The following is a 27756-nucleotide window of genomic DNA, read 5'->3' as shown; positions in this document are numbered from 1 at the left end:
GCCCCCAGGGAGAAGACAGGCTTGGATCTGGGAATAAACGTGCTGGTGGCATCCACGTGGGAGGGATTGCTGTGGGTCCAGGCAGAGGAAGCCCTGGAAATTCCTGGCTCTGTGTCACCCACCACCTTGGGGTGCAGAGAGGGTCCCTGCTGCCCACAAGGGTTCCAGGATCAGGGGTCTCACACCCAGCTGGGGCAGGTGGTTCTTCCCTGAGCTCCAAGATGTGGGTGCAGAGGGAAACTCATCCCTGGATCCCCTGCAAGTGGGGACACAGTGGGTGAAATGTGCTGCCAAGGGTCCCAGAGGGTTAAGGAGGAGAAATTGGGGGATGAAAGCTCTGAGAACCTGTTGGGAGGTGGAGATGAGCCCTGCTCTGATGTCCCAACACCACCCCTTCCTTCCAACCCCTGCTCCCTGTGGCTCCTGCCCCTCCCTGCAGAACGAGGGGAACCTGGAGATAATTTGGGAGATGTGTCCCACCCGGATCACTGCCCACTGGCAGGACACCACACTGGAGAAGCTTGTCAGAAGTGGTGGCTTTGGAAGCACCCAAGCTTTGCTAGCTCTGGGGATCCAGAGGCAGCCATCCATCCTCCCCCCTTCCCTCGGGGAGGTGTGAGAGCTGAATCACTGCAAACACGACACCACCACTGCAATGGAGTGGATTTACTGCCTCTGAATCGTGGGGTTTTTAGGAATTTTGTGCCTGTTTTCTAAGTATATTATTTTAAGATGTGTGATTTTCTATTTTTGCTGAGAATGGAGACAGGTTGTAACTCCTGCTGACGCAGACAGGGAGCAGGATCAGCGTGGGGCCAGCACAAAGCTGTGTTCCAGTGGATGAGCAGCTCCTTCCCGTGCCAGAACACTCAGGTGCCTTTTGAGAGCAAATAAAGGTGTGACCAAGGTGAGCTGAGTCAGCTGGAGGCTCGTTATGGCCCAGAACATCAATTAAGTGGCACCAGCAGGGGGTTGTAGAGGTGACAAACCCGCTGATGTCACAGCAGCTCTCTGAAGCCCCCATGGGTGCAGGTCTGAGTCTCATCCCTGTGATGCAAGTGGCTGCTGCCACAACCCCTCTGAACCCCTGGTCTGCAGCTCCTCCGTGCTGGTTTGGCTTTTCCCAGCCCATTTATTTCCTCCTCTGCCAAGAGATTCACTCCACGACATCATTAAACCTCAGGATGAGACCAATTAGGAGCCAGAGAGAGAGAGAACCTGACTTTAAACATTTTATTAAGGCTTAAATGTCTATCAGCCAGCCAGGAGCTGGGCTGGTCACACGACATAAACCGAGAGGGTGGGATGGGATGGCTTTTCTACAAGAGTCTGGATGAGCAGGGGGAGATCACTGCCAGCTCCTCACCTCAAGCACGGCCTCTCACTGGTGGTTCCAGGATGAGAGACACGCTCCCAGCAGGGAGGGGAGGGTGAGGTGGGGAAGGGGGAGGAAGCCAGAGGGGGCTTTGTGTGTGTGTGTTGTCACTCACAAGGACTTTACCTGCTCCACAACCGGGTGGCTGCTGGTCAAACGTGGCGTGAACTCGCGGGGGAAGCTGAGCTGGTCCGAAAGGCACCTGTGCTAAACCTCTGAGCCCCGGGGCAGTGCTGGAGACCAGTCCTGGATAAATACATATTCCTTGATAAAGAAGCTATGGCTTTTGTCATCCTCAGGCTCTGGCACTGTGCTCTAACCCCCCACCCCCCCTGCTCTGTAAGCACAAGACCGAGTCCTCTCCACTCTCCGGCTCTCCCGGCGGCTCCTCGGGCGGATCCCTGCGGACTCGGGGCACAGCAGCAGCTCCTTCTCGTCCTCCTGGCAGCCCAGGGGGTCAGAAGTGAACCCTCCTGACATCCTGCGTGGCTGCCACCCTCTTGCAGCTCCCGCAGTGGATGGGGGACGCTGGAGCCTTCTGGCGCTCGGCCAGGCAGGGCCGGCACACGAGGTGCCCGCAGGGGAGCTGGTACACGGGCTCTGCCTTGAAGTAGCAGGAGAAGGATTTGCCACAAGAAGCACATCCCTGGGTCTGGCTGCTCCTGCCGTGCTCTGCAAATCCAGAATCACAGAATCAGCAGGTTGGAAAAATACTGCAGAGATTGTTGAGTCCAGCCTGTGACCCGACACCACCGTGTCCAGTCGTTCCTGGTGATTCCATCACCTCTCTGGGCAGTCCCTTCTAATGTCTGATCACCTTTGCTGTGAAGAAATCCCTCCTCATGTCCAGCCTAAACCTCTCCTGGTATTCAGAGTGTAAAACAAAGGGACAAGAGAAGTGGATGAAGCAGGGAGTGTGAGAAGTCCAGGCTGGGTCACCCCTTCTGTGCCAGTCCTGCAGAGTCAGGGCACAGCTGTGACTCAGGACCGTGCCAATTCCCTGCCATGACCACAAGGAAAGGGAATGGTCCAGCTTCCAGGGCAGGGCGTGCTCAGAAAGGGATGGATCACATCAGCACTTGCACTGTCAGGCTTCTAATTGAGGCCAGATGACTGTAAAAAAGGGCTTTTCACTTTTACTGGGACTAAATCATTCCCCTCCTGCTCTTCCCACCGGATGGAAAGCAGCGATTCCCAAGTGGAACAGCTGAGGTGTCACTTTGCATTCCTGTCACACACCACCCATTGCTCTCAAACAGCAGCAATTTTAGAGGGGACAGGAAAAAGCTCAAGAGCTGAATGTCACTGTGAAACAGCAAAAGCTGTTTGGCAAGGGAGAGGGAAAAAGAGACATGGACAGATGGACACAGCCCTGGATCACCCCTGAAATCCTTTCTCAGCCATGGGCTGGCAGAGTCTCACCCAGGGGAAGAGAAGCCAGGAGATGTGGAGGGACATCTGAAGGTTCAGTGCTTCCCTGCAGCCCAAAGGGATAATTTTGGGAATGCACAGACAGCTGGATGAGTGGCTGGGCAGCAGGTGGGCTGCAAACAGCCAGGGCTTGGTAACCTGGATTATGCACACCCAGTCCTGATGGGATTCTGGGCACACACACGGCTGTCTGGCCTGGGATGTTGCTGCTGTGACCTGTTCCTGCTAAGGGCTGGGTGCCAAAGAATCATGGAATGGTTTGGGTTGGAAGGGACCATAAAGCCCATCCCATTCCACCCTCCTGCCATGGGCAGGGACACCTTCCACTAGCCCAGGGTGCTCTAAGCCCTGTCCAACCTGGCCTTGGACACCTTCAGGGATCCAGGGGCAGCCACAGCTTCTCTGGGCAGCCTGTGCCAGGGCCTCAGCACCCTCACAAGGAGGGATTTCTTCCCAATATCCAATCTCACCCTCCTCTTTTAGCTGACAAACATTCCCCCTTGTCCAGCCATTATCTGTCTGTATAAAAAGTGACTCTCCCTCTTTTTCCCAAGGCCCTTTTAAGCACTGGAAGGCCACAGTATTTTCTGGATTTACACCTCTCCTGCAGCATCTGCACACCAGATTCATTCCCCACCCACGTGGCAGCTCCCCAGCTTGCTCCATGCAGCTCAAAGGCAACAGTGAACCACTCATCCCAAACTGCAGAGCTCTGAGAACAGTCTGAGCTAAGCTGGAGCAGGCTGAGCACTCTGTCCAAGCACAACACATCCCACATCATCCTTGGGCAGCACAGACAGCCAAGAACAAGGGAAAATCACAGGAGTGATGCCAGTCTGCTCTAACCCTGGGCATGGACAACATCCCACACATTTTGGGGGTCAGCAAGGTCTAATCTGCCTCAGGGGGAACCAAACCAGCAAAACTGCTGAGATAGAGGAAAGGATTGTGAAGTAAAGCTTGCTGGGAGACAATGTCATATTTTTATATGCAATATATGAATTCTGGAGTCTGAACAACACTTCCTGTTAATCCAGCCCCAGCCCCCAAAGGTGATCCAGAGGCACCTGTTGCTCACCAAGGACTGTGCCCACACTCCAGGAACTGCTGCAGCCCCCCTCTCCTGGAGCCTGCTGCTGGCTCTTCATCAGCTTGGCTGTGAAGGAGGGCATGGAGCTGAGAGCTGAGGTCAGGGCAGTGTCCAGGCTCTCTGACAGCTTCTGCTCGTGGGACACCAGATCTGCAAAGGGAAAATCAGAGACCAGGTTTGCCAAGGGAAAATCAGAGACCAGGTCTGCAAAGACAAGAAAAAGATGGAGAAGCAGATGCTAGGAAAAAGAATCTATGATGCAAACACTGCCTTGGCTTTGAACCTTGGAGGATTCTAGGAGCCCTGCTGTTTGTTTTGTTGAGGTGTCTTTTCCCCACCGAGGGGCTGGGGTTTGGGGTGGAGGTCTCCTTTGGGCCCTGGAGATGAGAAGTCCTATGGATTAGCACCATTCGTGTGGTGTCCCAGAGCCAAATTACACAGGATCAGAACCATTTAGGTTGGAAAAGTCTTCCAAGATCAAGTCCAACTCTTATCCCAGCACTGCCAAGGCCACCACTAAATCATGTCCCCAAGTGCCACATGGCTTTTCAATACCTTCAGGGATGGGCAGCCTGTGCTGGGAACCCTTTCCATGTAGGAATTTTCCCTAATATCCACCCTAAACCTCTCCTGGCACACCATTTCCTCTTGTTCCCTGGGATCAGAGCCTGACCCCACCTGGCTGCACCCTCCTTTCATGGAGTTGTAGAAGTCTGCAGGACTGAAAAAGGGCAAAACTCCAAATAACCCAGGAAGTTGCTTCTCCTTGAAATCCCAGGCACTCTCATCCAGCTCCCGAGGATCCCAGCCCAGTGCTCCCAGCCTTGCTCCATGCAGCTCACAGAGAGCATTTCAACCATTAATAAAATCTGCAGGACTTGTTTTTCCCCCCTCTGTCCCAGTTCTGAGCCACAGGGCGAGGGCTGGACCCTCCCTGCAGGGCTGCCCTGTGCAGCACCGACGGCACTAATTAAGATGAAGCATTAAGAGCATGTTGTCTGCATCACTAATTCTGTTAAATCCACCTCCCAGAGGAAGAGCTCACAATTGGTGCTGCACATTTGCTTCACCAATCAAGGCTGATGATCCAGTGAAGCACGAGCTCCGTGGGCTGAGCACTCTGCTTTTATTTATGTATGGACACGGCTGCCCCGGGAGTGTCTCACAGGGCAGCTCCTGCTCCTGTGGGGCTGGGGCACATCCTGGTGGGAGCTGTCACACACCTCCACAGCCAGAACAACCAAAGATTCCTCCTAAAACTGGGAATGAGCTCTAGGCTGAGGGATCAGAGCAGAAATGTGCAGTCTGACTTCTCCCTGCTGCTCCTGGTACCACCTGACATCGATTATTTTCAACCAAAGAATTTGTTTAAGATCAAACAGCCACCTGAGCTTTGTCCTCAAAATGTTTTTGGGCAGACTAGGAGAAGGGTGAAGGCACTGACAGGTCCCAGCAGCTCTGGGTCACCTTTTGACATGTCACAGACCAGGACACTGGGCTTACCTGCCTAGAGAGCCAACCACAAAATACCCACACACCTGAATACCCACACCTCTGTCCCCAGGTGCCACATCCACACAGCTTTAAATCCCTCCAGGGATGGGGACTCCAGCACTGCTCTGGCCAGCTGTGCCAGGGCTGGACATCCCTTTCTGGGAAAGAATTGTTCCCAATATCCAACCTAACCCTCCCCTGGTGCAACCCTTGTTCCCTCCTGTCGCTGTTCCCTGGGAGCAGAGCCCGACCCCCACCTGGCTCCACCCTCCTTTCAGGGAGCTGCTGAGAACAGCAAGGTCCCACCCGAGCCTCCTTTTCTCCAAATTTGGAGGACATTTTGCATTCCCAGCAGTGCTGCTACCACATCACTGAGAAAAGGATGGATGAAGGGAAACCAGCACCCATTCCCTTCTCCTGCAGCCACAAGTCACATTTCTTGTCTAATTTAGCTTCTACCAGGTTTTCTGCTTTAACCACCTGCAAATTCTGTGCAGGCTGAGCTGTCCCTCCTCCATGCAATTCCCTTGCTGTGGTTTGTTTTGTGTCCCATTCCTGGGACATTGTGTCCCATTCCCTTCCTCCTCACAATGAGCCAGGATTCCCTGTGCCATCACCACTGCACCACCAGACATTTCCTTCCCAGGAAATTTGTTTTTGAAGGATCCCCCTGGATAAACCTCAAACCAGGACGGTGAGAAAAATATTCCTTCCACATGGAAGGAAGAGAAAGGAAATCCAAACTAAAAGGGGAACAGGGTGACCTGAGCAAAGAAGGGCTGGGAAACACTGAACAGAGAACGCTGGAGGTAGATGAAACGACCCAGCTCCACCACACCCATCAGCAGCCAAACACAGCCTGGAGGCTTTCTAGAGGTGTGATGGGAACTTGCACTGGATTTGTCCTGGTTTGAAACCCCAGCCTGGGGCTGTCCCAGCACTCAAGGAACAGAGGTGACCTGGGGAGCCACGATACCTGTGGAACAGTCCATCTGGATCAAGTGGGAGTCACTGTCAGTTTTCATTTTTTTAGCACTGTTCTCTGAGGTAGCCGTGACAAGTAAGTTTGTAGCAGAAAAATAGGGCGGTTGCAGGGAGCCCTGATCCATGCAGTCCATTTTCCTTTTCAGAGAAGACATGGTGATGGAGGAGGGCACCAGGCTCTCCGAGGCGTGAGCCCTGCCCAGCAGGTTGGTGCCAGGGATGCTGTGCTGCAGCAGGAAGTGGTCTATCCTGGCCTTGAGGGTGGGGTGAGGTAGGGGCTGTGAGTGCTGGCTGAAGGCCACGCCCGTGAAGGGATCGCTGGGAACCCGGCCCCAGGACGCCTCGCTCCGGTTGCATTTCTCCAGAGTGCTCTGGTCAATCACTTTCCCAGAGGGCAGGAGCATGGGTAAAGTCATGATCTCCAGAGTGATGGGGTCCAGGAATTCTTCAGGGATGTCTTGGACGACATCCACCAGCTTGTGCAGGGTCTGCTGCTCGTTGGCACTGAAGGGGACGCAGTCGCTCTCCATCGGTGTCCAGAGCTCTGGCTTGAGGCTGCTGACATCCTGGGCCAGGAACTGCGAGGCCACCTGGAAGACGCCCTCGATCACCTCCTGTGGGCAGGACTTGGCAGGTTGTCCCCACACCTCCAGCCTCTTGATGCTGGGCAGGCCCCCCCCGGCCACGTGGGTGATGCAGATTTTTAGGTGGGACACGTTGCTGAGCGAGGCCGGCCCTTTGTTCCACAGGTCTTGGGACACCGAGCCGGGGTAGGAGAAGACATTTTCCATCTGATGGAAGGGAGGCCTCGGCTTGAAGCCTCTGTGGCCAAAAGTCACTTTGCTCTGATTTTTTAAGACAGCTTTGCCCACCAGGGTGAAGGTGTCCTTGTCCGACACAGGCTGCCCGGCCAGACCTGAGCACTGCCCCTCGGGGCTCTGCCAAGAGGTTTTGTTGCATGAGGTAGAGGTGTAAACTTCCAGCCCAGAGAAGGTCTGGTAGCCCCCAGAGGAGATGTCAATGTTGATCCTGCAGATCTCCACGTTGAAGGGGAAGGAGATGGTGACGTGCACTGGAGGTTTGATGAAGTACTCGCTGCGGAAGCCGCGGTTCCTCCTGGCGAGGTCTTCGGAGATCAGGTTCTCCACCTCGTAGCCATCGGCAGAGATCTGTGTGCCAGCACAAAAACGGGCTCAGTTTGGAGCAAAGAAATACAGGGAAGCCCCGATTTCACAAGCACCTCCACAGATTCCCAGCATGACATCAAGCAGGAGTCAAGGCTGAGGTTTCTGTGCAGCTCAGATCCCTGCTGTCAGGCAGAGCAGACCCACTCCCAGCCCCTCTTCCTGCACCCTCTGCCACCATGTGCAGATCTGACAACTGCTGGAAGAGTGGAAAATTAGGGATAATTCGTGGTTTTGGCTGGGTCAGTGAAATAAGTCAAGGAGGAGAGGGTGGCTGGGAGCAGAGGATGAGTGTGGGGAAGATGAGAATCTCCTCTTTCAGTCTCCCTGATTTCCTTTGTGCCTACTTATCCATGTGGAAATGCACCTGGAATCACAGTTACAGGATCCCAGAGGAACTCTAGATATCAATCAGCCTCTGGGAGCCACTCCAGGCATCCCTGAGGGAAATCCATCAAACCAGGCTGGGTCTGGTTTAGAACATCCAATCCTACTCTCTGCCCTGCTCCTGGGCAGGCTGGGTCAATTCCTGGGAGCCCCAGGCCCTGAGAAATCTGCAGCACTTGCTGAATGGACAAAGAAAAGCAAGGAAAATCTGTTTATTCTACCTGGTTAATATCATCTTGATCACAACAATCACACCAAACCTCTGTGGCACGGCTGGGTCTCTCCATAAAAAATTCCAGCATTGCTGCTTTTGCAGCACAGTATTTACAAAGCCAAGGTTGTCCTGGATTTTGGGGTGAGTTGGTGTGGAAACTTACAATTAAAAAATAGATTTGAATGAAAACTGAGTTTTAAGGAGATTCTGATGTGCTGAGTGAAACCAGAAATATTTGAAAAGTAACTTCAGCAAACATTATCCAGAGCTGTGTGTTCTAAAGGGCAGAGGGAAAGCTGGAATATTGCAGGAAAAAGGGATCTCAAGTCAAAGAATTTGTATCTGGAAGCACATGATGCTGTCTGGTTCTGAGATCCTGCAAAATTAGGGCTTTTCCCTTCAATATTTAGTGTGTGCCACATCAGAGCAGTGATGCTGATCATCCCAGAGGAACAGTGAACAAAATTCCCCCATCCCAGGACAATTCCACCTAATCCCTCCATCTCTCCCACTCCCCAAAACCCCCCACATCACTCTTTTACCTTGTTGCAGTGAATTCTTGGCTTGAACTGTGGGAGACAGACATTTATCACCATCTTGGCAGCTGGAGAGAGGTCACTTGCTGAGCATCAGAGTCAGCTTGGAAAAAGAAATTAAAAACAAAGGAAGTGAATATCCGTGAGCAGTGAAAGGATCTCGTGTTTTGGGTGAGTTACAGGCTTGGGAATTCCTAAAATGCACCTCAGATCTGAGTCCAGGAGGTGATGCTAATACAAACCCAAATAAATGTAGTGGAGAGATGAGACTGAGAGAAACAAAATCACATTAATATAATATTAATTAGTGAAGCTGTGGAGAAAAAGCAAAAAGAAAATGGCTATTTTAACTAAAACCACCTATGGACAGACCAGCAATTAGATCTGAAGGTTTATCAAAGATGCAGGAGTTTTGTAGGTGTAAAAAAGCACCAGCACAGCCCACGAGGCTGTCACAGGGAGTGAAGATTAACCACAAATATTAATAATTGGTGTTAAAAAACTCCAAGGGAGCAGAGGGCACGGAATAGCTCTGAAGGAGATGTTTGGGATCTGAACAGCAAATTCTTCTGCCAGCATTCATCAAAGAAACTCAAGTGAACACACCTTCTTTTTTTCCATTGAATAAAAAAGTGACTGGAATTGGCTCTCTCAGATCCCTTTTAAGAATTAAATTATCTGTGAGGTGAGAGCTTTAACCTCATGTTAACCCCAGCTTTCAAATGTCACTGCCCTGGGCAACCTTGCAAATCAGGGACTTGCTGCCTCCTTCAAGAACAAGCAGCTCTTTAATGATTTTCCACTGATCTGTTGGTTCAGCCCAGATGAAATTGTCCTTCTGGGGGCACGTTGGAAAGGCAGAGTTAATGAGCTCTCTGTGCTGCATCTGCAAGGAGAAAGGTGGAATTCAAGGCACAAATCCCATGAATAAAACCCAAGCCCACACAGAATTCACTCCTGCAGAGAGCAGAGCTTGGGTACAATGCCTTGAATGCAGCAGGTGTGAACCTTCCAAGAGGAACAGCCAGGTGAGCAGCACTTCTATCCCAAAATTTGGTCTGGCAGACATCAGGAGCAATTCCTGCCCCTCAAGGAGCAGGACAAGCACACACCAACTCTCCTCCAACACTATTTTCCTGGCTTTCTGAGTCTGAGAAGTTTCCAGAACTGGATTGCCAGTGGGCAACTGTTTAAACTGGTCTGACTTTTGGCACTCAAATCTTGTAGGAGACTGGGCCTCAAAACTGCTCTTTTTGGCTCATTTTGAACCAAAATGAATTTACCAAGTGGTAAATTCACTTGGCCCTCAGCACTGGTGTTATGAAATGTGGCAAACCAACTGTCCTTGCTCCCTTCCATGGGAAAACTCAAGATTCTCCCCCTTTTCTCTCTCCTCTCTTTCCTGGGCTGAAGATTTTTCCTGCAACATGAGGAGCTCTGTATGGGTATTTTATAGGATTTTCTCCTACCTGCTTGTGACCCTGTGAGACTTAACTCAGGTTAATTTTTCCAGTCTCAATACCTCAGTAAGAAAATGGATTATTCTGCATTTCTAAGCCACTGCACTCCCTTCTGCTGAAAGACTGCTACAAATCTCATGGCAAAAGTTGAGTCACTCAGTTGCTTTTACCCATGGCTGGGCTTTTTTTTACTCTCTCTTCAGTGTGTGCCTTCCCTAAGGTGAACCAAGATCTTTGGACTGAGGCAGTGAAACACAGACCTGAAAAAAATCCTCAGTGGTTTTGGACACAGAATTTTAAAACAGACTGTCTGGAGTTTGTCACCACAACTCCTCCTCGTGTCCTATGTGGGATTACAGAGCTGATGCCATAAAGAATGTGCATGGTGGACACCAAATAAAGTCCTTAGAGCAGGAAATGAATATCCTGAGATCAGAGCACCCCAACCCTCAGTCCCACTCAGTATCCATGTTCCATCCTAAGGAGAAATCCGGGTTTTGCCCTCAGCCCCAGCCCCATAGGGATGGAAACACAAACTGTGTGTGTTCCTGGCACCCAGCTCAGCCTCATGACTAAATATCCTCTGCTCCTGCTCTCACAGAGGCACCAAACCCCAGCACTCTCATTTAGGGCGGAGAAAGAAGCAATCACAGAGAAAAAATGAGTCATTAGTAGGTTTTATTTATGGTGGAAGCATTTGAGGATCCAGGTACAAAAGGAGAGCACGGGAAGTGCAGATGTCACCAGAGCAGAAACGGCCACGCACAGATCACCTGCCAAAAACGGAGCCACCACCCAGAGACCATTTCAGCCAGCACCCAGGCACGGAGATGCTCTGGGGAGGCTCTGGCCAAGCCCTTGCCCCCACTAGCCAGCCCTGGTGAGGAGTCCTGGGCAGAACACTTTGTAGTGGAGGTAGCTGAGCTTCTCGGAGCGCGTGCGTTTGAGCAGAGGGAACCATTCCCAGAAGGGAATCTCCACCACCACGTAGCCCAGCAGCCGCAGCTGCCGCCGCTTCAGGCAGTGCAGCCCCAGCAGCCTCTTGGAGCCGTAGCAGAAGTGGTTCCTGTTGGACACCTGCAGTGCCAGCCTCACTTCCCGAGGCTGCCAGCACTCTGGTTTAGGCTCAGTGGCACCTGCAGTGAGGGCTCCACCCAATAACAGTGTTCCTGCTGCATGCCCTCTGTCCTGTCTGGCTTCATTTCCCACTTCTGTGGGACTCTGGTTATGAGCCCTCCCCTGTATGAGCTGAGACATTAAATCATCTGTCAGACTGACTCCCATGTCTTTCAGCTTCTTGGCTGTCACAGGAGCCTTGAAGTTGAAAGGGATGGGATGTCCATCCGTGGCCAAACGCACCTCCAGGTCGCTGGACCTGGTGTGGGGCAGGATCATGTGGTTCTTCACATACTCAGGGCCTCCCAACATGCTCTCGAGGAGGGATGTGGCTTCCATGATTTCAGGCCTGACGTAGATTTCCTGCTCTGCAAAGCTTGAAGCCATCTCAGTGAACTGCTGACAAAGCTGAGGTGAGAGGAGGCTGCCTTGGTAGGTCGGGCACTCAATTTCAACGCTCTTCCCAAGGGTGAACAGGTCCTTGCTGAGCTCATATTTGCTACCTCTGGTTTTCTGGACAAACTCCTCCCTCAAAGCAAAGTCTATCAGGTCCTCTGGGAAGCGTCTGACAAATGCCAGGCCAAGCAGAGCAGTGAGGAGATGCTCTGGAAACTTGCTAAACTCATGGAGTTTTGCATGCAACTGCTTTATCAGGCTGGAGTAAAACTCCTCCTCGTTGGGAGGTTCATAGTCCAGGCAGCCAAATGACCACAGGAATTTGGCAGCATCCTTGCTCCGGCAGTAGGACACCTTGGAAGGCAATGAGGTGGCTACAGCAGCCAAAACATCCTCGTCAAAGAAGTGCAGGGATGAATAGGCAAGAGTGATGTGCATGATGCCCTGGATGTTTGTTGCAGGGATCCGAGCAGGAATCACCTTCCCGAGCTCCCTCATGAGGGGCACGTGGTCCATGCGGGTGTAGCGCAGCATCTTGAGCACGTTCACCAAGGCGTAGGTGCTCATGTCCTCCATCTGCAGGGACACTCTGTCTGCAATTCTCCTCATGACATGGTCAGAAATCCCACTGAGGGACTTGAAGAGCCCCAAGCAGATGGTACCCAGCTCCTCCAAGGTGAAGGCGTCCAAGTGCTTCAGGATCGTGCTCTCCACTTTCTGCTCCAAGTCTGCGGGCGACCTCCGGCCTTCCCCGATGATGTAAAGGAGCTGCACAAACTGGGGCAAGGTGAGGTCCCTCCAGTGCAGGTTGGCATAGCTGAAGAGAATGCCCAGGTAGGAGGGCACGCTGCGGTCCAGGCAGCGCCAGCAATCCGCCACCAGCAGCAGCTGCTCCAGGCTCATGTCCCACGCCCGCCGGCAGAACTCGGCCTCAAACGCGTTGAGCAGGGGGTGGGAGGCTGGCATGGCCAAAGGGACACAAGCCTTTAAAATGTGGATGAGATCTGGGGTGCTGAACAGCCTGATGGCAGTGACAGCACGGTGACACAGGGCGCCGAACCTGGGATCGGACAGCAGAGCCGCGCGTCGCTCCGCCGGCAAACGGCTCAGCCTGAGGAAATAATCCGAGAGAATTCCTGGGCTGGCCTCACGCCCGGCCACACTCTGTAAAATCGAGTCCCCTTCCTCTGCAGGGAGGGTCTGTGCTGGCTCAGAGGTGGCACAACTGAGAGATCTGTACTCAGGCCTCCCCTTCTGGAACATGCGGGGGTCCTCCTTGGAGTCGTGCATTTCCCGTTTTCCCTTCTCTGCTTCCTCCTTGTACAGTGTGGCCAGGATGGTCTGCTCCAGGAGCGTGCTGGACTTGGGCTTGGGCAGGGCATTCCTGACAGGTGGCAAAGCTTGGGAAGAGGCAGTGGGGAATGTCTGTGTGGTGCCAGGACTGGTGAACGTGTCACCAAGCACCTGGCTGCTGTCCCTATCCTCGTGCTGCTGGGAGCCAGCCCTGCCTTTGGCATAGGCAGCTGGATTGTACAACACTCTGTAGTCCTGTGGCTTCAGCAGCTGGATTGTAGCCCCAGATTCAGTCCCAGTCTTGGCTGCTCCTGGCTTATCTCGCTTTCCCTTCTTGCTTTTGCTGCTTCCACGCTCAGCTGTGGTCGAAAACGCTGTCACCCTGCTCAGCCTGGGCAATCTTCGGCACATTAGCACCGTAGCCATGGATCTCAACTTACTGGGGCTCAGAGCTGCTTCCAGGTACTGCAAAAAGGGCAGATGGAGAGTGAGTGGCCTCCACCCCACAGGCAGCACGTTTTAATCAATCCTTTACGTTACCCAAAGGGAGGTGGCGCCGGTGCCTCCCCTGGCCAGGGCAGCTGGGTCCCTGTAAAGCCACTACGGAATGTCACCTCATGCAAAGGCAGCTCAGGATGAGCACCCAGGTGACCTGGGGTTGGAGCAGAAGGCAGCCAGACATGACCTGCTACTCAGCAGACACAAAACACCTGGCACAGACTAGGAGAGTCAATAAAAAAAATAGTTTTTTCATTTTTAAGAGACCCAAGCTGCTTTTCCTTCATTCTGAACAACGAAAACATGTTTTTGCAGAAGAGCTGCAGCTTCAAGAGGCTTTATGGGCTCAGACAGAGCATTCTGCTGCTTTGGTCATTGTGGTCTGAATCACTGACCACCACCTGAGAAGTTGTCCAAATATCCAGGGTGCCACACTGCCCTTTGCACCTAGAGACAGGATGTGGAGCAAAGTCTCCACAGAACCAGTGCAGAGAGTGAAAACTGGCCCAGAACCTGCAGATGGAGGTTGGAGAAATGAAGAAATGCAGCCACAGTCGAGTGGGGGAAGAGCAGGGGAGAAGTACACAAATCATTACATGATGCTACATCCCAGGCTGAGAACCAGGGAGGAAACAGAGCTTTAAGCTTCAGATCTGAGAGCACTTCCCAAAGTTTTAAGATAGAGGAGGCTTAAAAATGGCTGGTGCCTTCCTAACTCCTGTCTGAAGCAGCTACAGCTCAGAGGGTGAGGATGAGAAATCTGTAGGAGTCCAGCTGGGTGCTGCCAAACCAGCCCTGTGTTCCACAATTCAGAGAGTGATTAAAATAATAAAGCACCAGGTCACATTTTTCTCTCAAATTCTTACCCCACCCAAATATCCATCCCACTTCCTTAAAATCCCTCAGTACCACAGGGAGCTGGGCAACCAGGAAAGCCAAAGCCTGGCAGAGATGCTGCCACTGCAATACACTTTGTGCTCCCCACATGGGGAAATAAATCCTCGTGGCCACCCCTTGGAGCTCTGCTTGTATCCACGGCTTCCTGATGAGGGATGGAGCAAGATGTGAGATCAGTGCAGGCAAACTCAGTTTTGCAGCAGCAAAATGGCCATTTTGGGGCAGAAGAGGTGGGTTTGGGGTGTGGGAGCAGGACAGTGGAATGGGGGCTCACATGCAGCTCTGGCTGAGCATAAACTGGATTTCTTTGGTGTGTAGGGATTCCCACATCTCCCATGATCCAGGGACACCTGCCACCATCCCAGGTTGCTCCAAGCCCTGTTCAACCTGGCCTTGCACACTTCCAGGAATGGGACATCCCCTGCTTCTCTGGGAAACCTGCTCCACTGAAGCAGATGAGGACATCTCACATCCTCTGCTCCATGGACAGAGCTTGGAAGCAGCAAACACCAGCCAAAGAGGGAGGAGAAGCTGCTGGAAGAGAAATCACCCCAGCAGAGAGGTGAAAAAAACAACTGGGCTGGAGACCAAGAGGCTCTAGGGAGGCTGGGGGGAAGGAAAGGCAAACTGAAATGAGGATCTGTGGGGAGAGCCCTGCAAGGAGGAGGGTACAAGAGAGGCCACTGTGTTTTAAGGATGATCAGTAAATACTGTGAGCTGCTCAAGAGCCCACCGGGCACCTTATCTGTATCTCCAAACACCCTGAGGCAGTTCCAGGAGCAGATCAGGCTCTGTCCCACAGACCCCAGGCTGTTTCAAGGCCGGGACTGTCCCATCCCAGCATGAGAAGTCAAATCGTGCCAGGCAGGAGAGACTCTGCTCCTTCCTGCCTGTCTGGGAAGCAGGGAAAGGAAAAGCCTCCTCAGAAGGTGGACAGGGAAACCCAAGCCAAGAGCTGGATTTGAAAGCTCTCCTGTTCAGCTCAAAGGAATGTCTGATAAAATGATCATTCCTGGCTCCAGTGGCTGTGGTGCCCAGCCTGAAGTGGGCACAGATGCTGGAGACAGGGGACAAGGGGACAGACTGCACCTGCCTGGGGGAAGGAGAAATTCCCTCCAACATCTCCTCCAGCACCTTGCAGAGCTTGGACCATTAGAGGGGCTGCATCAAACCCCAAAACTCATCTTGATCAAGAGAAGGTTTATCCAGGAGAAGCTTTCCCAGAGATTTCCTTGTCTGACTCGACTTTTGAGTGCCATTATCTATTTTTCTGTTAGCAAACCCCACGTTATTTATATAAACCAACTCCTCTCTGCTGTGAAAGGTGATACTCCCCAGGAAATCCAGCACTGCTGCTTCCAGAACCCCTCCCAGCAACAAGAGCCCCACTTCAAAGTCAGGGAATCAAAGCCCTGGTGAAGGCTCCGAAGGCGAGCGCCGCGTGCTGCTAAGAATATCCTCCACGGATTGACTGTGGAGCTGTGACACATTTGGGAATCCAGGCAGAGGAGAGATTGCTTCTCTCTTCCTTTGCTCCAAATCCAGCAAAAAAAGAGAAGACCATGAACAGCAGAGCGAGGCTGGGATGGGACAAGACAGTTCCAAGCACCTTCAAGGGCAATGGGCTGCTCCAAGTGATTCCTCCATGATTTCACCCACCCCCGGCCCAAATCTTTGTGATCCTTCCAGTTTCCATCTCATTTCTCTTCCAACTCCACCCACACTTTCCCTGGATTTGCCTCTCTTCACCTTGAGCAATTGGCCTTCCTTCCTTCCTCCTCCCACTTCATATCCCAACACAGCCAAACTCCTTCCCACCTCTGGGCAGGTCTCTCCAGAATTTTCACTTCCAGCAGCTCCAAGGAGTTCTGGAGCTGGGCCCTGCACGCTGGGAATGCCCTTAGAGGAGCTGCTCAGGCATGGAAATTTAAGTGTCACAGCTGAGCATCACTAAACACCTGGAAAAGAACATTGCCAAAAGGATGTCACCCACCCCAGGGACTCCTGTGGAAGAGGATGTTGCTGCATCCCAAAATGCTGTCAGGGCTTCTGCTCCCTCTGGAACACTCAGAGGGGCTTTGAGAAACCCCTCAGCCCAGCCTGTGCTTCCAGCGACAGCCAAAGGGCAGAGGGAATTCTCTCAGGATGTGTGAGGAATGATCAAGGTATGAAATCTTGGGGATAAACCAGCTCCTTCTGGCCAACAGCCTAACTCCTGTGCCTGGGCTGGAGAGGAGAGCAACAGAAAAGAGATTTTATTGCCCCAATAGGTTATGATGTCAGAGCACAAAATTGTCACTTTTTGGTTTGTTTGTGCTTTTTCTTTCTTTTTTTGAGATAACAGAATGGTTTAGGTGGGAAGGAACTTAAAGATTCCAACCCCTGCCATGGGGAAGGACACCTTCCACTGTCCCAGGGTGCTCCAAGCCCCATCCAGCCTGGCCTTGGACACTTCCAGGGATCCAGGGGCAGCCACAGCTGCTCTGGGCACCCTGTGCCAGGGCCTCAGCACCCTCACAGAGAACAATTCCTTCCCAATATCCCACCCATCCCTGCCTTCTGGCAGTGGGAGCCATTCCCTGTGTCCTGTCCCTCCATCCCTTGTCCCCAGTCCCTCTCCAGCTCTCCTGGAGCCCCTTTAGGCTCTGGAAGGGGCTCTGAGCTCTCCCCGGAGCCTTCTGTTCTCCAGGTGAGCTCCCCCAGCTCCCCCAGCCTGGCTCCAGAGCAGAGGGGCTCCAGCCCTCGCACATTTCCGTTCAATTCCATCCTCTGGGGCTCCAGGGCAGCACCGGGGACAGGGCCGGAAGCCCCAATCCCGCTAGTCACCCCTACGGCTGTACCTACGGACACATCATACATAAATATAAATATACACACACAGATGTATATATACACATATATACATACATGGATATGGGGCAGTGCAGCCCAGGGCAGGACGAGGGCGACCACGCCGGCTGAGGGGGTGGCTCGGGCAGAGGACGGGGACAAGGGAAAAGGAAGGAGAACGGGGATGAGAAGAGGCAGGAGCACGGGAAAGAGAAAGGGCCGGGACTCACCGGGGCCGCTCCGGCGCCGCCGCCGCCGCCTCCTCCTGCCCCCTTCGCCTCCTCCCGCCGCTTCCGGTCGCGCGCCGGTGACGCCACTTCCGGCTCACAGCGCGCGCGCACGCGGCCGGCGGGTGGCGCCAGTGGCGCGCGGCGTGGCCCCGCCCGGTCTTGTGTCACGTGACAGCGCGGAGTCACGTGGGCGCCGCCATGGCGGTCCCGGGGTGGCTCTGGAGCATCGTGACCGCCCCGCAGCACCCGAGCTTGGGACCAGCCAGAGGAGCTGTGGCTGCTCCTGGATCTCTGGCAGTGTCCCAGGCCAGGTTGGACGGCGCTTTGGAGCCACCTGGGCTAGTGGAAATTGTCCCTAATTATGGCAGGGGGTTGGATTCGATGGTCTTTGAGGTCCCTTCCAGCCCAAAGCATTCCATGTCTCTGTGACTGTGTGGTTACAGGAAACTTTTCTTGGCTGCAGAAACCCGCTGGCTACCTGCACATCTAGGGATGTCCTTTTGTGTCCCCAAGGAGGCAGCGGCCCCATGGCTGGTGTGGGTTGAGGTGGTGATTGGCGTGTGTGGGAGGCTCGTGTCTGAGCTCACACTCGTCACTGCTGCTATCCTAAGAGAATTGGGGCATTCAGCTCACTCTGCACCTGTGGAGGCCTGGCCCTGTTGGCCAGGGCTGTGTCCACACAGATTTTGAGTATTTCCGATAATCACGACTCCACTGTTCCCCGAAATCTTTCTCCTGTCCACTGCAGGCTTTCAGCACTGGCAAACTATTTAAATATTGCCTTAAGCCTTACTTAGCACTTGTGTTCCTTCCTGATATTTCTACCAGGTTTACTTCCTGTCCACCTCTTCCTTCAGATCAGGCTTTTATCCTCTGGCAAGTGAGGAAATCCCATTGTCAGGAGGCCACAGGGGTTTGGAGGAGAGCCACGCTGGCTGGCGACACCTCAGGCTTTAAACCTGAGGGAACTCATGGAATCCCTGACTCACTTTGCCCTGGGAGGCACCACCTTTGTCACCAGAGGGCAGACCTCTCTAATAAAGCTGCCATCGGGAAAGCTGCTGGAATTGCTGGGATATTAAAGAAGAACAGTGCATCTGTTGCTTTTAGTGACGCTGACAGAACTGGGTGGGATTCATTTGAGTAAAAACCTGCAGGATGTTTTGCACGGGGTGTTTCCTCCCTGGTTACGAGGGAAACTGGACGGTCCTCGACCTGGGGGCTGCATCCAAATCCTCACCCTGAACATCTGGCATCCAACACAAATATGATGCATTTTGAGTGTTTTCCACTTATTCAGCCACCTGAAGGGCTAGTGCTGGGGAAATCACCCCCAGAGATGCTCCAGGGGGGATGTGGTTTTCCAAGCAAGGGCTTGGCTTGGGAGGCAAAAATTGCTTTCCTACCACTGCAGCTGGATTGGAGCTTCACCCAGGGTAAAGCTTTCCCCCCAGTTCTCCAGCCCAGCTGTGGATCCATCCCCAAAACCCTCCTGGTTCTCCCCCCTTCTCTCACCTGTGACACAAACAAACAAGCCACACAGTCCTGTTTTTAAAACGGGGCCTTTCTCCATTTTATTTTGCCCAATAAAAATCCTTCACAGTCAGGTCGAGAGAGAAGAGTTGGAGATACGTATACATATAGATCTGCATGTCTATTTATATATATACATACCTCTGTACAGATATATTTATATAGTCACTGTAGAAAATGGCAAAGGCAGTAGCTCTTCACATCTGGATAACCCAATGGGAACAGACAACAAACCAGCAGGGAATTGGGAAGTGTGGTGGAGTTTTAACAAGAACCTCTGAAACAGATACACCTTTGCTGTACAAAAATCCCAGAATGCTGTGTGTTACCTCTTTTTTCCCTTTTTTTTTTCTTTTTTTTTTTTTTTTTTTTTTTTTTTTTTGGTTTTTTTTGGTTTTTTTTGTTCAACCTCTTGTCGTTAAACACACTTAACCAAAGTCAAGACAACGGTGTTTGGAAGTGACCAAGTGGACAGGAGAGACACCCGACTTTATGGAGTTATTTTTTTAAATATTTTTGTTATTTTTTTAAAGTATATATATATATATATATATATAATTTTTAATTTTAATTTTTTTTTAAGATTTTTTTTTTGTTTTTTGCAAAGTCTCGTTTAAACGCAGTTCGGAGAACCAGCAACAGTCAACGCAGAAACAGAACAGTAACGGAGTCGAGTTCAGAACACTTCTGGTTTGAATTCACAGTCAGAGGAGAGAGAGAGAGAGAGAGAAAGAGAGAAAAAGAGAAAGAGAGAGACACCGAGGCATCAGGAAACGAGAGGGGAGAAAGCACAAGGCTGGGATTGAATTTACACTCGGGGAGGTCAGGATGGACGAGGGGTCTCACGCAGGAGGTCCTGCAGAGGGGCACGGCCGGGTGCCAGCAGAGCTCCTTGGTTATTGCTGGTGAAGTCGGACAGCAGCCTCGCCCACCCCGCCCTCCTCCCCGTGGGGAGCCGGGCTTTGGGGGGACAGCTATGGATCTGCTGGAGAACGGACGACTCAGCGACGTGCATCGGTGTGGGGCGAGGAAAACCCTCCCCAGCGTGGTGCCCGGAGCGAGGCAAAAGCCAGCGCGGCTCCTCTGGGCTCACAGCGATTTCCAGGTCCCGGAGAGTGCAAACGAAGACACCTTGGAGGAGCCCCGGCCCCGGGCTGGGCTCTGCGGGGACACGGCTGCCTGGGAAGGGACTGCATAGACACATCAGCCGGGTGTGCAGCATTGGGTGGTGCTGGCACGCTCCTGGAGCTCTGCCCGCACGCGTTCTGCTCCTCTCAGTCATGGCAGAGGGGTGAAGGGGGCCTTCTCCTCCCAGCCTGGCTCTCAGGAATGGCAGAGCCACAGCGTCCCACTGCTTGTCACCGAATGTTACTCCGTGAGCTCACACACCCCAGCGGCTCCCACATGGAGGAGAGTCGCTGCAGGGACCCAGTGACAGCCGTGGGATGGGCACCAGGAGGGGACGGGTCACACCTCCTGCCTGTCCGGGCTGGTGGCCTGCTGGGTGTGGGAAGCTTTGGGCTCTCCAGATAAACGGGCCCACCAAGCTCAGACCGCTGTGGTTTTTTAGAGGCAGACTGGACCTCGCATCCCTGTCCAAAGGAGTTGAGGCCAGGGCTGGAGCTGTGAAGGTATTCAGGGGAGTGTTGGCTTGCCTGCAGGTGTCAGAGTTGGGAAGAGTCTCTTTTAAATCTCCCTGGAGAAACCTATTGCTTTGGGACAGAAAGAAGAGACTTCCTGCCAGAGAAAACAGATTTGTGAAAGAGCTGTGGAGACACAGCCTGGTCCCAGGCTCCAGACCTGACATGATCCCCATCATTGGGAGAACCAGGGAGGAGGATTATCCTGAAAATACAGGACCTTGGTGTGGGTGGCAGTTGCACTGCCAGCGTGGAACATCCTAGTGGGAAGCCCAACAGCTGGATGTGATCTCAACCCCTTCATACACTGCAGGGTCCTGCATGCCCCTAAGGACCTCACAAACCCCTCAGACCTCTGTTTTTTCCAGAGGGTGGAAGGACCAGGGAGCCCCAGAGCTGGATGGTAATGGTGTGAATCCCTGTGCAATGATCCCACAGGATTGCAGGCCATGGGAATGTCCTTCAGCAGGAAGCCAGGCTATTCTTGGAGGTAAAGCAGGGCTGATGGAGCTGCCATGGGAATGTCAGAGAGGAGAGGATCAGTGTTCTGGAAAGCTCCTGAGAACAGGGATAACCCATTCTCAGTGGGGGCTGTAGCTCCAGCTTGTCCAGATATACCTGGGAGAGCACTGGGAGAGGCACTGACTGCTCCAGTGGGATGGGGATGATCTAAAAGGAGGCAGGAGAGCCTGGAGAGGAGGAGCAGCACAGGCAACACATGAACTGATCTTTAGCAAGATGTCTTGGTGAACATAATTTATATAAAGGGGTTTCAAGGCTTAAACTGAAGGTTGGGGTTAAATTAATGGCGAGCTGGGCTCTCTCCCATCCCAGGGATGGAGTGGAGAAGGCTGAGAATGGCTGGGGAGCAGAGGCACAGTGAGAGGCATCTGCCCAAGGCCCAGACCCACCTGAACACCCACCTGAAGGAGCACAGATCTCCCACCGGCCTCGTGCAAGGTCCAGGAGCCTTCATGGAGTAAAAGTGGGTGGAGATGCCTTCAGCAGCCCAAGCAGATGTGAATAACACTCTGCCTTCACCTTGGAATTTGGTTCCTTGGTAAGGAGGGTGCTGAGGATGCCCTGGGGTGAGCTGTGGAGAGGACACCAAGGGGGCAGCCAGCAAGACCACCAGCTGTCAGGATGCTTATTTTCCTGGGCAGTTCCCACTGAGCCAGAACGATTGACTGGTGTCTGCTGCTAACCTAGAGGAGACCTATTGCTCTGAAGATGAGAGGTGTGAAGTTGCCTGAAGACAAGAGGATGCATGGCTTGGTGTGCATCCTCCCTTCTCCTCAAGAAGAAAGGGAATGGCATCCATCTCAACTCCTAGGAACATCCCCTGGTCCATATTCTCCACGGGAAATGTATGGAGCTAACTGGTATGGCTGTAGAGGATACTGGTGTCACCAACTGGAGACGATCACCTCACCCAGGAACTCCTTTCTATCCTGTCTCACACAGGAAAGGCCTTTATGGACCTGCAAACATTCCCAGGTGGGACACGGGGAAATCATGTTCCCTGCCAGCTGTCATTCCCCTTTTCCAGCCCACACCAGCCTCATCTCTCTGCAGGAAAGCCGGGACACAGCTCCAAGCACGCAGCCCAACGCTCTCCAGAGATCTTTGGTCATGTTGATCGTGAGCTCGCTGCCTTGAGCAAGCTATAAAGTGCCACTGCAAGGGGCAGGAGGGGAGCAGGATGGTCCTTTCCATGGGCAGAGCTCAGGGGGACACCTCTGGGAGCCACTGTCTCATGGAGTCTGGCTGTGACACCAGACAGGCAGAGGGGACTTCACCCATAACCAGAGGACAACTGCAAACCTGGCTCAGGGTGACAGCAAGTATCCAAGCAGGACAGAGTGACACCAGGCTGTGCTAATCCCGAGTGGATTGCTTTCCTGGGAGGTGCTGAAGCCCAGATTCCCACTGCAGCCAGGCACAGGTTGGGGTGCTGAGCACCCCCATATGCAGCACTCAGTTCTCAGCCCCGCTCACCAACAGAGAATCCACAGAGCCTTCTTGTCTCCATTTAATCATCAACAGACAGAGCTGGGCTCTTATTTACATCCAAGTGCACTTCTATCTGTACAACAGCATAAGAGCAACAATTCTGTTCCTCTCTGGAGCGTGGAAACCTGGAGGTGAGTGACCACCACCAGTGACAGCAGGACTGGAGCCACCAGCTGCCAGCAGACAGTGGCAGGAGCTAAATGGGGATGTGTGAGGCACAACAACGTGCCCTGGTTGTGGTGTCCACCCTGGGGGTGAGAGGGGAGTGCTGGAATCAGCCCAGCTGGGTTACTGGGACAGTGGTAGCAGCCAGCCTTGGAATGGTGGTGGAGCCCTGCTCACAGCAGAGTAAACCTTCCCTGGCACCTGGGTAGCTTGCTTAGCCCACATCCTCATGGATGGAAGCCACTGGAGCTGATCAGTGTCCTCTGTTTGCTGTGTGGATGTGCCTGGAGCATGACTGGACTCTGTACGTGGGCGACCTGTGATACCAGAGCTGCTCCAGGACTCCACCACTGGCCTGGCTCTCCCAAAAATCTTGGATCATACTGTCCAGCTGCATGTGTTGGGTATCCCAGAGCATCTCTAATGCTTGTGGACCCCATGTGTGGGCAACTGAGCCGAGATCCTCATGGCCACAGCTTGTGGTGGTGGACAGTGGCAAGTTAGGGAGGATTTTGGGGGCAGGACTTGGACAATGACATGAGAGCCAGGACATGACACTGAATTCCATTAGCTCCAAGGTGGAGGAGACAGCTGGGGGATGGTCAAGCCCAAACTCTGGGTGGAGTTCCATGAGACAGAAACAATCCATCAGCCCTGCCTGAGCCTCCAAGAGACACACTGCCAGCCTCCTTGGCCATTCCCAGGATGTGTCACCCAAACACCAGCCTGGCACCCCTTGGCTGTCCTAAGCCAGGGCTAAGACCCCAGAGCCTGAACGAAGATTTTGATGAGAGATTTCACCAACTTATGAAAGTGTAAAGATCTGGAAGGAGCCAGGCAAGCTCCCACCTGGGCAGGAATCCAGGTGTCTCACCATCATTTTGCTCCATCTCTGCTGAGCAAAGGGCTGGCACAGGGGAGAGGACTTGATGGGGAGCAGCACATCCAGTTGTGGGGAGGAATCCTGAAGCACATGAATCCTTTGTGGCAGTTTGGCTCCCCAAACCATCTGTATTTTCTGTCACTGTAGCATGGGTGGGGTAGTTTCTGCAGGACAGCCAGGTACTTGGAGGATCCTGGGAGAATCCCAAGAGAGGGAAAACCAGCAGCAGCAGTGTCTTAATGGGTGTCTGCAAGGCTCTGTCATCCAGGGAATGTCCACAGTCGAGGTCTCCCAGAGCTGGATTGAAGCTCTGGATCCATGTGGTGCAGTGAAGAAGGGAGTGGGCCTTTCCTCCTCCAAGGTGAAAAATCTTCACAAAACAGACACCAAACACCTGCTTTGGGAGGGAGAACAATGTGGGCTTGTCTGATGTGAAAAGAAAGCTGAGATGGTGCAAGACACCAGATCTCCAACCCTGGCACTGTGGGATGTTTGACTCTGTCTGGAAGGCCTGGAGTATGACATGGAGGAAGCCCTAGGATTTGCCTGGCCAGGTGCATGTGGATGTCTCCCTGGGCATGGCAAAGTCTGCAGCTGTGTGGCACTGGCAGGCAGCTGCACTCCTTCCTTGCTGGGGTGCATGGCCTGACATCCCAGAGTGCTGGAGCATCTTCAGGATTTGCAGTAGGACTCTTCTCCACACCCATCAGGAGTCAGACCTGACCTAATCCCCCTTTTATGGCTGGTCCAGGGAAAGGGGCTTAGCCTGAGCTGCCCTGGTGTTTTCCATGAGTTGTCTTCCTCCAGCTCCAAAGACATGGACAGAAGTGGTGGGAAAAGACAGGAACTGTCAACTGGGATCTTGAAATGCCCTGGTCTTGTTGCACTTTTCCATTTTCAATGGCTCCAGGGATCTCTGTCAGCCACCACCAGCTCCTGGCCAGGAGCACTGTCTGATGACTTGGGCTGGTGGGACTAACTGCAGTCTTCACCCTGATCAGTCTGGAGCTCACCACAACAAAGTTTGTTCTCAAACTGAAGGTCAGACCTGGTCATGATCCAGGAGAGCTTTGGGGAGACAGAACATGGAAAATGTGCAGCTTCAGGGCTTTTGTTTGGAAGGTCTTCAGCCCCTCAATGCCTCAAGGTTCTTCCTTGGTATGCACATGGAATGTAATCTGGCCAAACTCACCCTGGAGTCACCCCACTCCTATTTCAAGACATCCCAGAGCTAATTCTAATTTTTTTCTTCTTGCTGCTCCCCAGGGTAAAGAGCCAAAATTCCCACTCCTATTGATCCTTTGGCTGGTGCAAACTCCACTTTGCAAATTTTTCTTCTCTTTATTGTGACTCAGGGTAAAAATTGTCCATGACAGGAAGAACTGAGCTCACTTTGCCCATGTTTTCAAGCGGAATGCCAGGTTTTGCTGCCTCGGTGACTGTGCACGTAGGATTTGGTTTATTATTCTGCCAGGGCATAAGCACTTGCGTGATCTTAAGCATTTTCCCCTCTTATGAATTCTTTCATGCTCAGGGTTAGTAGCTGAGTATTTTCTTGAGCTAGGCCTGCGAGTTATTATCTCCATCCCTGGAGTATGGGATGGCTGTGGGTGCTGTTTGGAATGGCAGTACTGAAGGCTGACTGTTGTAATCCAGCTGTGACGCTGCTGTGCCCCCCCTGCAACTCCTGAGTGAGGCTCAAGTGCTGTTTTTAAGCAGACCTTGGACCAAGAGAGTGCACCAAGGTGTCACTCGTTTGGGGACAGGGTGGCACAACTGCCCACTTTTGGGGCAGATTGCTAAAGCTTCAGTTTGCATAAACATCCTATGGGTTTGGAGGCTTCGCCAAACCTCAATTCCATTGACTTTGGGAAGTAAGAGGGCTGTTGGGAAGGGAAACTAGCTCAGATTTCCAAGCTTTTTTTCTTGCTGTAGCCAGCTTGGGTATAGAGTAAGAATAAGGGGACCAAGGCAGAGGTGGGAGGGTATTTCTGCTCCCGGGGTTGGTCACAACCTGGGAGAGGAGTGGAACTGCAGGAGGAAACCACAAGGAAGTGAAAACGCAGCATATATTAAGCTCTGCTGAGCCTCCAGAGAGGCTCCTGCTGGGACATCATTCCTTGTTGGCTTCTGTTACCAGGACAGGCTCATCCTGCTCCTCAAGGATGTCCTAACCTCTTGCAAAGCAAGAGGGAGTCGTCTGGTAGAGATATGTCTGGTTTCACTGAAATCAGTGGCCAAGCTCGCACTGACTTCACTAAGACCACCGTCTAGACAGGATACTTGATGCAGAACACTTGAGTTTGCACATGATCTCGAGAGCTTTGCTCCATTAGCCAATGTGGCTAAAAAACATCCTGGAAGAAAAAAAAACCTCAAAAAACAACAAACCTGCCCCTTTGAACTGTTTTGCTGCACGTAAATGCTTGGAAAAGCAAAGAAACCGAATACAACCCTCCAAAACAACCAACCGAAGAAGGGTGAATTGTAGGAGAGGGGGTGGCAGCCTCTAGCGAAGTAACAGTCAGGGCAGATTACAAAAGAGCCAATTGACTCTCACCAGCTGTACTAGGAAAAAACCCAGACGAGATGTCGCATTATCGATAGAAAACCAACGCACATCCACAGTTGTTTTACCTACAGAGCACAGAAGTGGAGAGTAAGGGTGATGGAGCCTGGTGGGAGCACGCTCGCACCGCTCCGACGGGAGCGCATTATCCTTCGGAAGATCACTGGCTTGAGTAGGTAGTACATGCACAGCAAGAAAAAATTCCGTGGTGTCACCTCCTCAGATCTCGGTGGACTCTATTCGCTCGAGTCTGGAGGGAGTCCATGTCTTCTTCTCCTCGGTGTGCGGGGGGCTGGTGGCCTTCGTGTTCATCTCGTTGACCTTGTGCTCCAGGAGCTGATTCTTCTGGTACATCTCCACGTAGTTCAGCTGCAGCTGCTTCTGGTACTTGATGACTTTCTCCTTCTCCTCCTGCCACGTGCGCCGCTCCTCCTCGAAGTCCATCACCTGCTGCTCGCGCTGCTGCCGCTCCAGCTTCAGCTCCGTCTGGAGCCGCTCCACCTCCCTCCGCAGGCTGTTCACGCTGTCCTCGCTCTGCCGCTGCATCTTGGCCTCGTCGCTCTCGCAGGCCAGCGGGTCCCGCAGCTTCTCCCCGAGCTCCCCGCCAAATGACCCGCTGGGTCCCATGCTGGCAAGTGTCCGCTTCAGGCCGGAGACCTCCAGCTCACAGTGGTTCAGTTTTTCCCTCAGCACCTGGACCTCGCTCATCTTCCTCTGCAGCTCGCCTTCGCAGATCTCCAGGTTGACGCTCTTGGAGCTGTAGGAGTCTTTGAGGGTGAGGATCTGCTCCTCTTTCTCCCGTAGGAAGTTCTTACCTTCCTTGAGCTGCGACCGCAGTCCCACGATCTCATTGAGCTTCTGGGAGACGTCGGCTTGGGAGTCCTTCAGCTGCTGCTTGAGCAGGGAGATCTCACCTGCCTTCTGGCACACCTGTGGGGAGAACACTCGTGAGACTGGTGGATGGCAGCAGGGAGCTGCTTGTCCCTTGCGCTGCCCGTGAAACGACCCTGCTCAAGGACTCAGCCTTCACCAGGACCCAGACCATGCCACAGACCTAAAGGTTGTTCCCACCTCTGTATTTTTTTCCTGGCTCTCAGGGACCTGATGCCATTCCCAGCTGGAGTTGTCCAAACAGCCAAGCCCAATGCTGCAGTCCCCACCAGTGATACTTTGCTCCTGCCTTCCTCTTACTCTCCCACCCACAAACCCGTGGGGCTCAATCCCAAACCTTCTGCTGAACATCTGCAAATGGCACATTTCAGAGCCTAATTAATCCCAGCTTCACTGACTTTCCATCAGGATTAGCAGAATAAGGTCTTCTTGATTCTAGAGCTATGTTTTGCCTCTGCACTCTTAATAAATTTAAAGTTTCTAGCCTGTGCGTGGAAGGATTAAAATTCTTCACATAATCAAGCTGAAAAAAAAAAGGTATGTTAGCACTGGCTATACAAACAGACCTTGATAAAACGTTCTAAAAATAGGAAGAGTAGAAAAAAGTTATGTAGGACTCAACAGGAGAACTAGAAAGAGGAATTTGTC

General features: G+C 52.7%; 3 protein-coding genes across 4 annotated transcripts in view; all 3 read right to left on the bottom strand.

The window, feature by feature from the left end:
- Positions 1–1219: 1219 nt before the first annotated feature.
- Positions 1220–17491, bottom strand: UBOX5 (U-box domain containing 5). Its single transcript, XM_014876233.2, has 5 exons — positions 17415–17491; positions 8702–8798; positions 6367–7543; positions 3885–4046; positions 1220–2047 (listed from the first exon to the last, which is right to left on the bottom strand). Exons 2-5 carry the CDS (start codon positions 8753–8755, stop codon positions 1833–1835), a joined length of 1608 nt encoding a protein of 535 aa, XP_014731719.1. The 5' UTR covers positions 8756–8798; positions 17415–17491; the 3' UTR covers positions 1220–1832.
- Positions 10817–17477, bottom strand: FASTKD5 (FASTK mitochondrial RNA regulator 5). The gene is made up of 2 exons (XM_014876232.2): positions 17415–17477; positions 10817–13425 (listed from the first exon to the last, which is right to left on the bottom strand). Exon 2 carries the CDS (start codon positions 13384–13386, stop codon positions 11023–11025), a length of 2364 nt encoding a protein of 787 aa, XP_014731718.2. The 5' UTR covers positions 13387–13425; positions 17415–17477; the 3' UTR covers positions 10817–11022.
- A 1469-nt stretch (positions 17492–18960) lies between the features above and the next one.
- The window catches only part of LZTS3 (leucine zipper tumor suppressor family member 3), a 47203-nt gene continuing 38407 nt past the window's right edge, over positions 18961–27756 (bottom strand). For both annotated transcript variants that reach the window (XM_088162961.1, XM_088162962.1), the window contains exon 4: positions 18961–27147. In XM_088162961.1, the coding sequence (XP_088019087.1) occupies positions 26437–27147 (711 nt within the window). In that variant the 3' untranslated portion in view covers positions 18961–26436. The remainder of the gene's footprint in view (positions 27148–27756) is intronic.

The sequence above is a fragment of the Sturnus vulgaris genome, chromosome 4 (genome assembly GCF_052056855.1).
Source record: "Sturnus vulgaris isolate bStuVul1 chromosome 4, bStuVul1.hap1, whole genome shotgun sequence".
In the NCBI taxonomy this organism is placed as follows: Eukaryota; Metazoa; Chordata; class Aves; order Passeriformes; family Sturnidae; genus Sturnus; species Sturnus vulgaris.
Note: the sequence above shows the minus strand (reverse complement) of the source record. Positions and strands in the feature narration are given on the sequence as shown.